Raw genomic sequence first — 15,505 nt, forward strand, 5'->3', positions numbered from 1 at the left:
TTCAGATACTGCCGGTTTTACATTTTTAGAAACATACGTACCTGCTAGATTCATTAAACACTTTTCTTTTCATCACTTTCGACAGTGATATGATCTCGAGTGTATGTCTCACATGTCATCTGAACATACGAAAATGGGCAGCATTACTAATGGAGAGCCGACTCGTTACAGTAGGCAAAAATTATTATTATAGCTCAAAGCATTTATTGTATTGTGGGATTTGTACCCCAAACTTTGAAACCGTGAGGCTGACATGCGAACCACTCATTAATCATGCTGGCCACTACTACTTCAATTGTCACAAAATATGGTACTAGTGCTATGCTCTAGTGTGATGCATTACTCATGTTAACAGTCCTCCTGTCATTTCCTCTTGTGGCACGTCATCTCAGCAGAATCTCGCAAGATGTTATGTCCTGTCATTTTTACAGGAATTTTTTTTAAATGTTATTTCTCCTTTCATTCTTAAAGGGCTACTGTCATGAAATGGATGATTTTTAGTATGTTATTAATGAAAAAACGCCAGCCAATATGGGCCCACGTGTTTTTTCACCACAAAACATGATTTTGACATATACGGCTTTTTGTAACTCCCACCATGAAAATCCTCTTTAGGGATTTGTTTTCGAAAAGAAGCAGGAAGTGACGAAAAGGACAGACCCGCCCTCAAGTGGACTCGTTTGTTTCCATTAGTTTTACTTTCAGGAAGATAGTTCGTTGTTCCTTCGTATGAGCCAAAATGCCAGCTCGTTGCATTCCTGGATATTACTTGAACACTCGGAAGAATGGATTTACCCCTCATAAGTTTGCAAGAGACCCGGTTCATTGTGAAAAATGGATTGCATGGGTCCAGAGCTTCGTGGGTTCCAAACAACAGGTAGGTGTCTTTACAGCTAGTAAAAAAAAAATAATAGTTTGGGGCGGATCACGTAATCGGTCTCTCATAACATAACAAAAGATCCGCGTACGAAATATGCCAATGTGCGCGTCGGATGGGGGCAAATCTGAAGAACCCAACCAAGTATGCCTCACTGAGCCACGTGCGCGGAGTAACGCGCCCCGGCTCGACTGTGTTCATCGAGTACTGCGGCGGCTACGAACATCCCCCTAAAAACAGCACGGCTTGGTTCCTTTATATGCCACCTCAGCCGGTGTGGCTGATTTTTGGCACCGTGTTCGGCGGTCACGGCTTCTACGAAGGCTGCGCGTCGGGCTTTGCGGACGGGGGCGGCTCTGAAGAACCCAGCCGAGAATGCCTCACTCAGCCACGAGCACGCAGTACAGTGCCCCGGCTCAACTGTGTTGCTCATCACGTACTACGGCGTCTGCGAACAACCCCCCTAAAGCAGCATGGCTCGGCTCCGTCATAAGCCACACTGGCTGGCTGCGATGAACCGCAATGGCTCATCTCCGCCGCGGAAGTGGATGGGACAGGGATGTGGTTTGGCCGTGATCGCATTTCATCTGAATATGGCTCGAAACAATAGTGTAATATTGCTCCGAGGGCTTGAACCAATATTGTAATACTTCCCCGGTAACTTCACTCGGTTGTGTGGTGTTCTCCTTTTCGAAAAGAGCTTGTGTCAGAAGGGGCGCGTTTGTCTCCCATAGTTAGGGTGCATTGCGTGTTTTCATTGGCTAATGTCCAGGTTACGTCCCGGACGGAGAATGCAGCCAATATGGTGACCACTTGGATATCGTAGAATGACACTTCTGCAACTTTGTGCATGGATGACCCGCTTTCCACTCAAATTTAATTTTTCGTATAGACATTAAAGTGAATAATGTTATATGTATTTTTCATTACAATATCTATTTTAGAACGTTTATAGGGATGACACTTGGGCTTTAAAGCCCAACTTCCATGTGTTAACAATCAGTTTGTTTTGAAATGGTTTGATGCATGCCAATTTGAAAGAATAATAATCCTTCATCCACACAACAGCTAAAGGAAGTAATTACCATACATGGCTTTGAGCGCTTAGTCACCATCTAGTGACTTTCTCCTTAGATTCTGCAAGATGGGTCATTAAAGTACTTTTCTTGCAAGCTCACACTACACTAACAGAAGAATTAGATCACTGCAACCTTTAATGTTCCAGTCATGATTCAGTCAGTGCTGAGAACAATGTTAACACAACCTTTGCACTCATGAAACGAACACATTTCTGAGTCATTATCTCTGATTCATCCTGTTCTGGGCAAGTGATCCAGTAGTGTCGTTAAAAGTGAATGCAATTGCCTCTCCTCGTCGGTAGTACATTAATTAAAAAAATGTAAAAACAATTCTATTTACTAAGGGGGCACCGTGGATCATGTTTAGTCCATCTCCTTCACAGATTCTAGGTTCAAATCTTGGCTCAAATGGTTTACTGGAGTTTTAATATGTTTATATTCCAGCATCCTCTCAAGTTGGAAGCAAACGCACGTTAGGTTCATTGAAGGCACAATACATACGTGCGAATGTGAGTGTGTGACTCATTGTTTGTGTATATGTAGGAAGTGATTGGCTGGTGAACACTCTAGGATTTACAATTGACTCCAGATCACCCACTGCACTGAACAGGATAAGTGGTAGAAAATAAATATATGGATATCAATTATTGAAGCACGGTGACAGAGCTGTAGAGCTTGGACCACACAGTTCTGAGGACCGCAAATCCCAGGCCCACCTGTGTGGAGTTGGCATGATCTCCCTGTGCCTGCGTGAATTTTCTCTGGGCACTCTGTTTTCCTCCCACATCCCAAAAACATGCATTAATTGGAGACTCTAAATTACCCTTAGGTGTGATTGTGATTGCGACTGTTGTTTGTCTCCATGTGCCCTACGATTGGCTGGCAACCAGTTCAGAGTGTACCCTGCCTCCTGCCCGATGACAGCTGAGACTGGCTCCAGGACACCCGTGACACTCATGTGGATAAGTGGCTCAGACAATGAATAGATATCAATAATACTGAAAATTAAAAAAATAAATAAATAAATGAAAAAAAAATATATATACACATATACACAGTGAAGAAAATAAGTATTTGAACACCGTTCTCCCACTGAAAAATCATGGAGGGGTCTGAAATTTTCATCGTAGGTGCATGACCACTGTGAGAGAGAGAATCTAAAAAGAAAATACAGAAATCACAATGTATAATTTTTTCACAATATATCTTTGTGATACATCTGCAAATAAGTCATTGAACACCTGAGAAAACCTATGTTAATATTTGGTACAGTAGCCTTTGTTTGCAATTACAGAGGTCAAACGTTTCTTGTAGTGGCTCACCAGGTTTGTACACACTGCAGGAGGGCTTTTGGCCGACTCCTCCACACAGATCTCTAGATCAGACAGGTTTCTTGGCTGTCGCTGAGAAACACGGAGTTTCAGCTCCCTCCAAAGATTTTCCATTGAGTTTAGGTCTGGAGACTGGCTAGCCCACGCCAGAACTTTGATATGCTTCATATGGAGCCACTCCTTGGTTTTCCTGGCTGTGTGCTTCGGGTCATTGTCTTGTTGTAAGACCCACCCATGACCCATCTTCATTGCTCTGACTGAGGGAAAGAGGTTGTTCCCCAAAATCTCACAATACATGGCCACGGTCATCCTCTCCTTAATACAGTGCAGTCGTCCGATCTCATGTGCACAAAAACACCCCCAAAGCATGATGCTACCTCCCCCATGCTTCACAGCAGGGATGGTGTTCTTGGGATGGAACTCATCATTCGTCTTACTTCAAACACGGTTGGTGGAATTATGACCAAAAAGTTCAATTTTGGCGTCATCTGACCACAAACCTTTCTCCCATGACTCCTCTGTATCAACCAAATGGTCATTGGCAACGGACCTTGACATATGCTAGTTTAAGCAGGGGAACCTTCCGTGCCATGCATGATTTCAAACCATGACGTCTTAGTTTATTACCAACAGTCATCTCGGAAGCGGTGGTCCCAGCTCTTTTTAGGTCATTGACCAAGTCCTGGCATGCAGTCCTGGGCTGATTCTTCACTTTTCTAAGGATCAATGAGGCCCCACGAGGTGATACCTTGCATGGGGCTCCACTCCGATTGCGATTGACCATTATGTTTAGCTTCTTCCATTTTCTAATGATTGCTCCAACAGTGGACCTTTTTTCACCAAGCTGCTTGGCAATTTCTCCGTTGCCCTTTCCAACCATGTGGAGTTGTACAATTTTGTCTCTGGTGTCTTTGGACAGCTTTATGGTCTTGGCTATGTTACAAGTTTGAGTCTTACTGATTATATGGGGTGGACAGGTGTCTTTATGCAGCTAACGACCTCACACAGGTGCATCTGATTCAGGATAATACATGGAGTGGAGGTGAACTTTGAAAGGGGGACTAACAGGTCTTTGAGGGTCAGAATTCTAGCTGATAGGCAGGTGTTCAAATACTTATTTGCAGCTGTATCACAAAAATAAATCGTTAAAAAAATCATACATTGTGGTTTCTGGATTTGTCTTTTTAGATTATTTCTCTCACAGGGGACAAGCACCTACGATGAAAATTTCCAACCCCTCCATGATTTCTACGTGGGAGAACTTGCAATATAGCAGCGTGTTCAAATACTGGGCACAATAACAGCTGGACCTCCACAATCTTCTCTATTTCATTTCTTTATTTCATTTCATTACTTTGGATACAATGGCATCTACAACTACCATAGGATGGATAATATAATCAAGTAAGCAGGCTCATATTTAGTACAGAATGACAATTGTACAAAAAAAAAAAATAATTCTGCAGAATGGTTATAGTTAAAGTGCTTGTTTGTTTATTAAATGTTTCTAAATATAAGGATTGACAGGGTTGGCCATTTACACACACATGTAATAAATCAACATAAAGATGTTTTACTTGCAAATTGTACATTCTCACGACCCAATAGGTACACACATGAGAAACAAGCTCATAGAATGCGTCTTTCTTTGTCTGTTCTTTCTGATATTGAGGTTACAAACATGATGGCATTGCGTCCACTGTAAAAGGATTTTTTCCCCCCACTTTGGGCCTAATGACACGGGCATATGGCCGTGATTAACTAAGGATAGCTGTCAGGACAGAACAGTACCAGGTTAGTTGCTGTAGACCGGCACCAACGACTCAATGAAAATACATTTAAGGATTCTGAACTGACTCGCAAAACAATTATCTTTTAAATCTGTAAGCATTTTGATTCAGTTAAAATCAATCTTCCATCGGGTCTGGAGGAAACCAGAGTCCCTGGAGAAAACCTATGCAGGCCTGCGGAGAACATCCAAATTCTACACCAGAGGGGCCAGGATTTCACCCAAAGTCCTCAGAATTGAGGCAGACGCGCACTCTTTTTGTTTTTGATTCGTGTACGGCATGGCTAATTAAAAGTGAAAATTTGACCATTTTTGGTATTTTGAGTATTTTCCATTGTATGTAATTAATATTTGTATTAGATGACAATATTGATACAGTATTTGGAAATTGGGAGAGCATGTTTTCAGTCAAACAAATGCATTCTACTCAATCGTATGCAGAGACGCCAATTCCCAATTATGTATATGTAGGGGTTTTTTTTAAACATTAAATGCCACTGTTTGGCTTGCTTATAATTACAACTATTTATGACGTTTGCAAGCTTAAAATGTAAATATTTCAAGCAACAAAAAAGATTTGAGCCATGCATTTTGCCATCCAACATTTGTATGTTTCAAGCAGACTGATGTATTTATTTTACCGTGTTTGAATATTACAACAATGATTTGTTTTTTATCCTGAAAAGATGTCACATTCATAAATACATACATACATAGTATACATAAATAGGTACGTAAATACAGTACATGTACTGAAAAGTGACACAGTGTGTCCTGTGAAGTCCATCAATGACAGGTGGAGGTGATGCGCACAGCTGAGGTTCACTACAGTTCATGAGGAGCTGGCAGGGGCTCGGGTTGCTTCTGCTTCTCTTTATTTCTTCTTCGTCTTTTTTTTTTCTGTTAGCAGGAGGTGAACGTTTTCCAGAAGAAGTTTTTACAGGGGGCTTTGCGGTCACGCTGAGGCAGTGATAGCCTGTTGTAGACAGCCCTCTCCTCCAGGCGCGAACCCAGCGGCTCCTCCAGCTCCTCAGGCGACGTCTCCTCTGGGAGTGTGTTGGTGTCCAATGCCCCCTCCAGCAAGCTGGACACCAGCCTCAGGATCAGCTCTTTGCGCTGTTTGCCTAGGTCCTGTCCCTATCGGAAGAAAGTCCCAGATCATCTTTATTCCCATATTGCATGTTGACACCATTTGTTTCTCAACATTTAAAAAAATTGAGGGGAATTGCTATTGTTTATCTCCCTCCCTGTTTTCATAGAACACGCTCAATAAATCAATTTATCAGTAACAGCTCTCAGTATCATGATGTGCAGTTCAACATATACATACATAACTAGACTATTTTAACTATTAACTTAACTTTAAATTGAACTATTTTTTTCATGTATTAACTGTAAAATGTTTTAATTCTGTATTTTATGTTTTATATGTAATGCATCCCTCTGTGAAAAGTGCCGCCATAAAATCATATTTACTTACACCTCTGCAAACAAGAGAAAATAAACATGCAGCTTTGCAACTCTTTGACGTCAGTCAACAACGGAAGATTTTGTCTCAGTAAATGCAGAATTTTGTAGGTGTTTTTAATCTTGCCTGTGGAGTAGCCTAACAACACAACAAAAAAGACATTAAAAAAGAAGCGCATCGTCCTCACCCTGTTCAGCCCCAGCATGGGACTCCTGTCCTCCACAGGAAGCACGGCGGCTGCTCTGACACTGAACAGAACCCCCATGAAAGCTGCTACCACCACCAGGATCTGCATGCTGGGACTTTGGAGAGAGCCGCTGGGACCAGACAGAGATCCAGAGGAGGAGATGGAGTAGCAGGAGTATATATAACAAGTACTGGATAGATATTAGCCTAAGCTCAGCTGGTGGTCACCAAGATTTGGAAATCTGAGTGATGCTGCTTCTGCTCTATGTCCCACACTTTTATACAGCTCTCTGACGTGGAAGGTGGTGGGAGTATGATGGAGGAGGTATGTGTGCATGAGTTTGAAGGTTGGGTGGGTGTGAGTGGGGGGAGAGGAGGAGACGGGGGAAGGGTCAGAGCAGAACAAATGGAGGGAGTGAACAGTTAACCTTTGTGACAAATAGCGAGGTGGACACGTTCATGTGGTCCATCTGCAGCAGCAGACACGTCACCAACGCGCCACACCCCAAAAATTGGATGATCAAGAATATAAAAAGGCTTGCTTTACACACACTTTCAAAGGTCACATTTCCCTCCTGAAGCACAGCTCAAACGTAAGAAAAAAACGTGACCATAAGATGACTTGTTGTCAATGATGTGGCACCTGTGTCCTACAGCTTCTGATGAGCTTTTTGACACCTTCAAATGACAATCGAATGGTCTTACACGATACCCAAAATCGGGAAATGGACATGACAAAGTCTGGCCCGAGGAAATGTTTCAGGAGAACAACGGAGACAATCTTTTTCAAGCAAGGAGCTGAGATTTAAACTAACCATCCAATTTTCATGTACTTTCATGAACGATGGTGCTCTTATGGGTGCTGCCTGTGCTTTTGAAAAGATGTGCAACGACATCTTTGAACTTTCATCATCATAGTCAGCCCTGTCAGATTGTAGCTCTTAAATAAATCAGTAGCAAATGAAGACAATTCAGTGTATTTTTACAGCAGTAGATGACAGTTATATCAAAAAACGTTTCCTGAGTAGCAGGTTTACAGCCATGCTTTTGTTCTCAGGCGGCAATCTGTCTTGACTAATAAAGGTGAAAAGAAAGCAATATTGTACAGTGGCAGTCACGAATATCAAAAAATAAGTTTATACTGCAGTCTATAGAAGCTACAAAATCACAGCAAATGAATACTTTTGTCTAAATCAGTGCTCAGCAACCTTTTTGAGGCTGAGGGCTACTTCGTGAGCACCGATCGTATGAAGGGGTACGTGACCCATTTGCGGCAAACTTCGGACTCAGTTCATTACGCGTACATAAAATATTTTTGGTTTAATTTATTGTAGTAAATTACATAACAGGCATTTTAAATTTTTAATTCACGCAAGCAAGTCAGATTCAGAATTTAAAGCAGAAATAAAAGTAACAAATTGTGGCCTATAGTATTTTTAGAACATACCTCGCGGGCGCCTTATATGGTCCTCACGTGCTGCCATTCGCCCGCGGGCACCGCGTTGGTGACCCCTGGTCTAAATGGAGGTCCTCAATTCCTCAACATAATTCCTTGCATTTTTGAGCAGCTGCAGCACAGGAATGGCGTCTGCATTGCCTTTTCAACCTGCCACTACAGAGGAAAACGAAGAGTGAGGTGTGGGAATGGGTGAAAAAGTACATGGATTTTAAACAGGGACAGACAATGTGACGACAACACGAACTTTATAAAACTCCTTTGACCACCACATGGAGGTTACAGAGAGGTGGCCAAATGGGTCTCCGCGAGTAAAAGACAGAGGAAAGGATTTGGGCTCACAAGGATCAGAGAAAGATAAACTGACTCCGACTACAAATATGACTGGGTCAAGAAGCAGAAAAAGTATTGAACGTGAGGTGAACAAAATCCAGGCCGTCTTCAAAATCGACAAAATCACAGTCTAGAAAAACAAGTGGTGGCAAAAGAACAGTTTGAATAACTAGAGCGACTGGAAGACATGGGTGAAACGGACAGAGAACAACGAACAGGGCTTACTTGAGGACAGTAGGTGTGGTCAGCAGGCTAGGGGCGATGGGGTACAGAATGGTGGCGTGCTTCCGGTTGGGTCCTTCTTTGCAAGTTGCATTCTGTCACAGGTAGCAGTTTTCATGCCGTTGACGCAAAAGGTGGAGGACCCAAGTGTAGGGAAGAAGAAAGTAAAGGCAGAAGTTCAGAAGTCTCAAAAAGGCGTTAAAAAAAGACAAGGATCGTGGCAGCAAACACCAAATGAAATACAAAAAACAAAAACAAATCTCAATTCCAAGGTTCAAAGAAACACAAGGAAACAAACAAAAAAAAAAAACCTCACGACAAGAAACATGACGAGACTAATGCCGAAATCAGATTACACGATTTTAGCCATGATATTGGCTCGACTTGCTATCAGCCAATTTCCCAAATCGGGACTTACATACTGTAATTTTGGATGGAGCCAAAACAAACAAAAAAAAAGAAATCTTGCACCTGTAGTGTGACTGACATTCTGCGACTATAATTTGGCCCTGCGACATAACAATGAAAACTCTGGTATGTTTGATTTTTGGGCTGCGCTCCATGTAAAGTGCGACATGAAGCAATATTATAACCGGCTCATTGTTTTGCGAACTTGACATTGTCAACATTTATTCACGCACACATATCAATATTTACTGAGGCCTTCGGCACATCATGCCAACATGTTCACATACAACCGTTCGTGGCAGCACCAGCTCGCTTGGCTACTTAACGTTTTGTTACCTGTTTGCGAGCTGTATCGTATTAAAATTACGTGAACAAATCTCGAGCAAACTGAATGAACGTCCTCTCGCGTGCACCAGAGACGAACGCCACAGGTTTTTCCTCAATTTTTTATCCTTCCACACCAGTGACATGCGGTGAGGGGAATGTGAGGCACAGCCGTACTGCCCTCCAGCGGTCTTTCCTTTCCACTGCTTGTGAATAGTAAAAACAAACTTGTGATGAAATGAAATTGTTCTATTTTAGTTCTATGGTCAGTGTTTTACATTGATTATCTGTTTCAACACAGTAATGTCAACGATTTTCCCATTAAAATAGCAGAATTTTCATAATTCCTATTCAAATGCACAGGAAGCGCAGCGGCGAGTCACGTTGAGTCTTTGCTCCAACCGTGCTTCAGGAAACCCACAACATTATTTTACACATAATATAGGCCATAATATACATTTGATCACACATGTACTGTACTTGCTGACGTTTAACAGACTTTTTATTATATTTAATGAACTTGTGAGACATTTCAGTGTCTGATGATGTATATTAGATCAAATAAAAAATAAAAAAATACTGAATTTGGCTTTCTATTAAATATTCTTCAACACTGTGAAGCATTTCAGACTCAGAATCAGCTTTACTACCCAAGTGTGTAAAAACATTGGGAATTTTAAGATTTAATTTAAAGAGATTTAAAAGCAACGCATTATTTTATTATTTCAATTAAGGTCAAAATTGGAAAATAGACTTATCTTTTGTTTTGGGTTTATGTTTTTCTATCTGATTCCTCTCACCAATCATGAACCCCTCACTTACGTCAACGCCCGACACAAAATAGTTGGCGGGATCCAATGTTCCTGTCGTCACCATGGTAACGGGTGTGTCCGTTCGCATTGACTGGTGACACGTTTTCTGGTTCTGCCTCAACGACAGTGTTTGATTTGAGCAGAGGAATGCCAGCGATGTGTCAAGAATGATTATATGTGGTTCAACCATCCAAATAATAATGAAGCTGTTATTTTCTTGAAATTCTTGAATACTGTTTCTTATGAAGCATAACAACAGCACTAACATTTAGTATCTGAAACATCCATTCATCCATTTTCTGCACCGCTTCTCCTCACTAGGGTCGTAAGTGTGCTGGAGTCCGTCCCAGCTATCTTCGGGCGAGAAATGGGGTGCAGGGGTTAAGCATGTTGACGATCATTGCCAGTGGAGAGTACAGTACTACTTTTTTCCTTCCAAATGCTTGAGACTAGTGGTTGGGCTCACACCCTAAAACCCCAATCACTATTCGTATTGATAGTAATGAAAGACAATCGAATCACGATCAAATTGTTCTTCTTTTTTCTTCTACAGTACTTATTGCTGGAAAATATTTCTTAGCGATTACCAAAAGTTCATTATGATCGTGAGAAACGACCAACAATCCAGTTTACACTCAACCTACCTCTGCATTCATCAAAATGTTTCAAAGAACCCGAAGGAAGTGAAAGTCGATCATGTCTTTTGTAAACACTAGATGACATCTCGGAGTCACTAAAGATTGCAATATGGTGTAGGATCCCTTCGTGTTTCCATATATTTAACTTTTGTCCCAAGACACCAGCCATAAAGAACACTATTTTACAAATGTGGCTTTAAACAACCAGTCATGCTCATGAGCAACGCATGCACAGCATGTCAGCAATCTCATTTTCAAGGTTTGTTCACATTAGTGAAGTATTCATATTTGCAGAAACATGTTTTTAAGCACAATTACGATGTGCAAGTACAGACGAGGTCACTTGCTGGGATCAGAGTTTCCTTGCATTCTGGTTTCTCCGTCTTGGTCTGTGTGTACAAATGGATTGGCTGTGCTTCCAGACCTGTTATTGATGTGTTTGGCTCACTCTCTACTTGATCTTCGGATGGCCCCAAGCCAATCGAGAGATTAAACGATTTGAAAAAGCTACACATGAATAATCATAAAAAGTGTCTGCACCTTGTACAAGAGTTTAATATCTTGACTATCCTGGTCCCATGTGAAAGTATGAACACCGGGTTTCAAACAACACTCAAATACGGAATTGTGACACCAAGGTCAATGATGCTTGTCTGCGTGTTTTATGGGTACTGGTCATATATTGTTATCTAAACTTCATGACTTCCAGTGCCAACAAATGAGTCATTTTCAAACAATTTGACCAATTACGGTAATTTTAATATGGAGGCCCTGTAGCTCAGCGGTAAGAGCACTGGTTTGATAAACCAGGGGTTGAGGGTTCGTATCCCACTGGGGCCTCCACTCCCTGAGAAGGGTTGCGTCAGGAAGGGCATCTGGCGTAAAAATTGTGCCAAACGTATATGTGCGTTCATCTGAGATGACACGCTGTGGCGACCCCGAAAGGGACAAGCCGAAAGATACTTACTTACGGTAATTTTAATATAAAAATAACAGCAATACCCGTTTTTCTTCCTTCCCCCCCCACTTCTAAACTTGTTCATAAAACGAAAAATGTTCTGGTGTTGCCTCATTTCAAATACTATTACAGCTACTTTGTGTTAACCACGCTTCAATTAGTAACAAAAAGTCTAGATCAAAGGCTGTAATGATGTCATGAATCAACATTGATTTATTACCTTGTGATATTAAAAAGAGCTGTTCTTGCAGAGATAACTGCGGACAATTGTTTGATAGATTTACATTTCATCCTAAGCGGGCAGTTCTACTTTTTTACATCCATCCATCCATCCATCCATTTTCTGCACTATTTATCCTCATGAGGGTCGTGGGAGTGCTAGAGCCAATCCCAACTGTCATTGGGCAGGAGGCGGGGTACACCTTGAACCGGTTGCCAGTCAATCACAGGGCATAGAGAAAAACAGCCTCACTCACTATCACACCGAGGGGCAATTTGGAGTCTCCAATTAAGGCATGTTTTGGGGATGTGAAAGGAATTTGGAGTGCCCGGAGAAAACCCACGCAGGCACAGGGATAATATGTAAACTCCACACAGGCAGGGCCCGAATTTGAACCCCGATCCTCAGAAGTGCTTTACAGCTGTGCCTCTGTGCTGATAGATAGATATATATTGTGGAAACATTTATTTCCATAACTGCGTTCAAAAAGTTAAACTTTCATACTTATAAATTCAGGGACCACACTTTAAACACTTTCATGTATTTATTTGATAATTTTACATAATTTTGGCTTTCATCTCATAAAACCCAGGAAATCAGAAACTCCATAAATTAGAATACTCTCAAGAAATCACTTCTCAGTTTTTGTAGGAACAAAATAAATTAGGGTCCCATTAAACCAATCAAAATATGATACTTTCAAAATGATATGTTAATTTTGAAGAATTTAATATAATTATTATATTATATATAATAATAATAATAATAATAATAATAATACTGGGTTGGGAGTCCCATTTCCTTAATTACCCCTAAATGCATTGTGGCACCGAGGCAATCAGCGAGTTACGGAATCTCAGATAACCTTGATGTTTGCTGTCAGTTCAGACTCGTTTCCCCATGTGTCATTTTATCGTTTCAATTGTCGAATTCAATATGGGGAAAACTTGACACTTGACAACTGACCAGAAGACCATCACTGATACACTTTTTAGAATGTGTAAGCCACAAAAGTTCCAAGCATATCAATGGAAGGACAGAATGTGGAAGGAGAAAGGGCACCACCAAAAAAGCTTCAGCAGATTATCAGAGTAGATTCAAGAATCTAGAAAAGATCCAGAAAGAGCGGAATGAGACGGGATTCACAGCTTCAAAAACCACAACATTCAGACGCATCAGGGAGATGGGCTGCAACTCTTGGGTTCTTTGGGTCAAACCACTTCTGATACTGCGCCAACGGAGGAAGCATCTCAACTAGGCCAGGGAGAAGAAGGACTGGACTGTTGGCCAGTGGTCCAAAGTTGTCTTTGTAAAGTGTGAATCAAGGTCCTAGGGCTTGTGGGAAGATGGATGAAGAATAGAACCCAAGCTGCTTGAGGTACATGGGGAAATATCCCTAGTCAGTCAGGATTTAGGGTGCAATGTCCAGTGCTGGTGTTGATCAACTCTCCTTTCTTAAATCCAAACTCGCTGCAACAGTCAACCAGAACATTTGAGAGGACTTTGTGATTCCTTCTTCTAAGCATTTGTATAGAGATGCAGATTTCATCCTCCAGCAGGACAGCAGGACCTGTCCACTACTCTTACCACAAGAAGGACCAAAACCTGGTTTGATGCCCATGCCATCACAGTGCTTGACAGGACAGCCAATACAACGACTGAAACCACTTTGAGAATCTACGGGATAATATTAAGAGGTAATTGGATTGATTTAATGCGTCCCAAATTCTTTTTCTACACAAACTGAAAAGTATATAATGACTTCTTGACAGTATTTACATTTTTTGAATTCTAAAACTCCAAAAGTTTAACTTTATGAATGGAATTCTTCTTTCTTTTTCTTTCGGCTTGTCACGTTAGGGGTCGCCACAGCGTGTCATATTTTTCCATCTATGCCTATCTCGTGCATCCTCCTCTCTAACACCCCCTGTCCTCTCTCACAACATCCATCAACTTCATCCTCAGCACCCTTCTACCAACATACTCATTCTCTCGTCTCTGAACATGTCCAAACCATCGACCTCTGCTCTCGCTCACCTTGTCTCCAAAACATCCAACTTTGGCTGTCCCTCTAATGAGCTCATTTCTAATCCTATCCAACCTGGTCACTCCGAGCGAGAACCTCAACATCTTCATTTCTGCCACCTCCAGTTCTGCTTCCTGTTGTTTCTTCAGTGCCACCGTCTCTAATCCGTACATCACGGCCGGCCTCACCACTGTTTTATAAACTTTGCCCTTAATCCTAGCGGAGACTCTTCTGTCACATAGAACACCAGACACCTTCCACCAACTGTTCCACTCCGCTTGGACGCGTTTCTTCACTTCCTTACCACCCTCTCCATTGTTCTGTATTGTTGACCCCAAGTATTCGAAGTCGTCCACCTTTGCTATCTCTTCTCCATGGAGCTTCTGTCTTCCTCCTCCGCCCGTCTCATTCACGCACATCTGATCTGTTTTACTTTGACTAATCCCTAATCCTGTGTGTGTGGCGCACCGTTCGCCTCATATGAAGTACCCATTTTAGAATCTTGGTGTGTATTCGTGGCCATAACTCACTTGAAATGATCACCCCAATGTGAAATATTCTGTGGACCAAGATAAAAATACAGTAAAGGTTGCCATCTGGTGTCTGGAACCTAAATGTACAAAAGACAGAGCTGCAGCAGCACCCGGTGAAATGTATTTGCATTTTCTCATTGTGCTTACTTCTGAACTCGAGCATCATTCGCCTGCCAGGGATTAAAAGAAGCGATTTAGTTAATGTCACTTTTTCCATATGCTTTCAAGCCCGTGAGACAGCTGTACCTCCTATGTTAGAGGCAGAGGTTGTCTGTCCCTATACAGTCCTTTGATTGACAGGATTAGGGGAGGGTATACCACACCTCTGACCATAAAACAGCTTCTTTTATAAAATGAATGAACGTGACATTTACCATTAATCAAGTGAGGCATAAAAAAAACAAGTAATAAGGACTTATTGATAGACAGTCCATGCTGTACCCAATGTAGTCCCTCAACCTTTATTGACCCCAAGCACCGGTACATATTTTACATTAGATATATGTCACGGCAAATTACTATCACAAAATATACCAACACTAAAATAATGTCTTACTTTACTTACTTTGTCTCCAATTAAACGGGTCCAGATTTCACACCAAGCCATTACTCAGTTGTCTGAATGGGAGCGGGGAGATACCATGAAATCAAACCCATCTGTGATGTGGTGGAAGTTCTGCCCGTCTCTATAACACTGCTGGCATGGATAGACGAACAAAGACTATTTGTAGTCAACTTTTGGACCGATTATGTGGAATTGTATCAAGGCTCAGTGGTTGTGAATCACTGCCCTTTGGGATGCAACATCACAAGCCTTTGAAAACGGAACAACCAATGAAACCAGA

The 15,505-nt window shown here is 41.6% G+C and overlaps 1 protein-coding gene across 1 annotated transcript; it reads right to left on the reverse strand.

The window, feature by feature from the left end:
- Positions 1-4,695: 4,695 nt before the first annotated feature.
- On the reverse strand, positions 4,696-15,448 carry sst7 (somatostatin family member 7). The gene is made up of 5 exons (XM_061834225.1): positions 15,226-15,448; positions 8,745-8,836; positions 8,178-8,342; positions 6,732-6,861; positions 4,696-6,213 (listed from the first exon to the last, which is right to left on the reverse strand). Exons 4-5 carry the CDS (start codon positions 6,837-6,839, stop codon positions 5,980-5,982), a joined length of 342 nt encoding a protein of 113 aa, XP_061690209.1. The 5' UTR covers positions 6,840-6,861; positions 8,178-8,342; positions 8,745-8,836; positions 15,226-15,448; the 3' UTR covers positions 4,696-5,979.
- Positions 15,449-15,505: the final 57 nt, after the last annotated feature.

Source organism: Syngnathoides biaculeatus, chromosome 2 (genome assembly GCF_019802595.1).
Source record: "Syngnathoides biaculeatus isolate LvHL_M chromosome 2, ASM1980259v1, whole genome shotgun sequence".
In the NCBI taxonomy this organism is placed as follows: Eukaryota; Metazoa; Chordata; class Actinopteri; order Syngnathiformes; family Syngnathidae; genus Syngnathoides; species Syngnathoides biaculeatus.

What these genes read in the sequence shown, in the direction of transcription:
- sst7 (XM_061834225.1), bottom strand. Translation starts at nt 6,839, where the DNA reads ATGCAGATCCTGGTGGTGGTAGCAGCTTTCATGGGGGTTCTGTTCAGT. An exon ending in CCATGCTGGGGCTGAACAGG is followed by an intron (nt 6,214 to 6,731) that starts GTGAGGACGATG and finishes TTCTTCCGATAG; the next exon opens with GGACAGGACCTAGGCAAACA.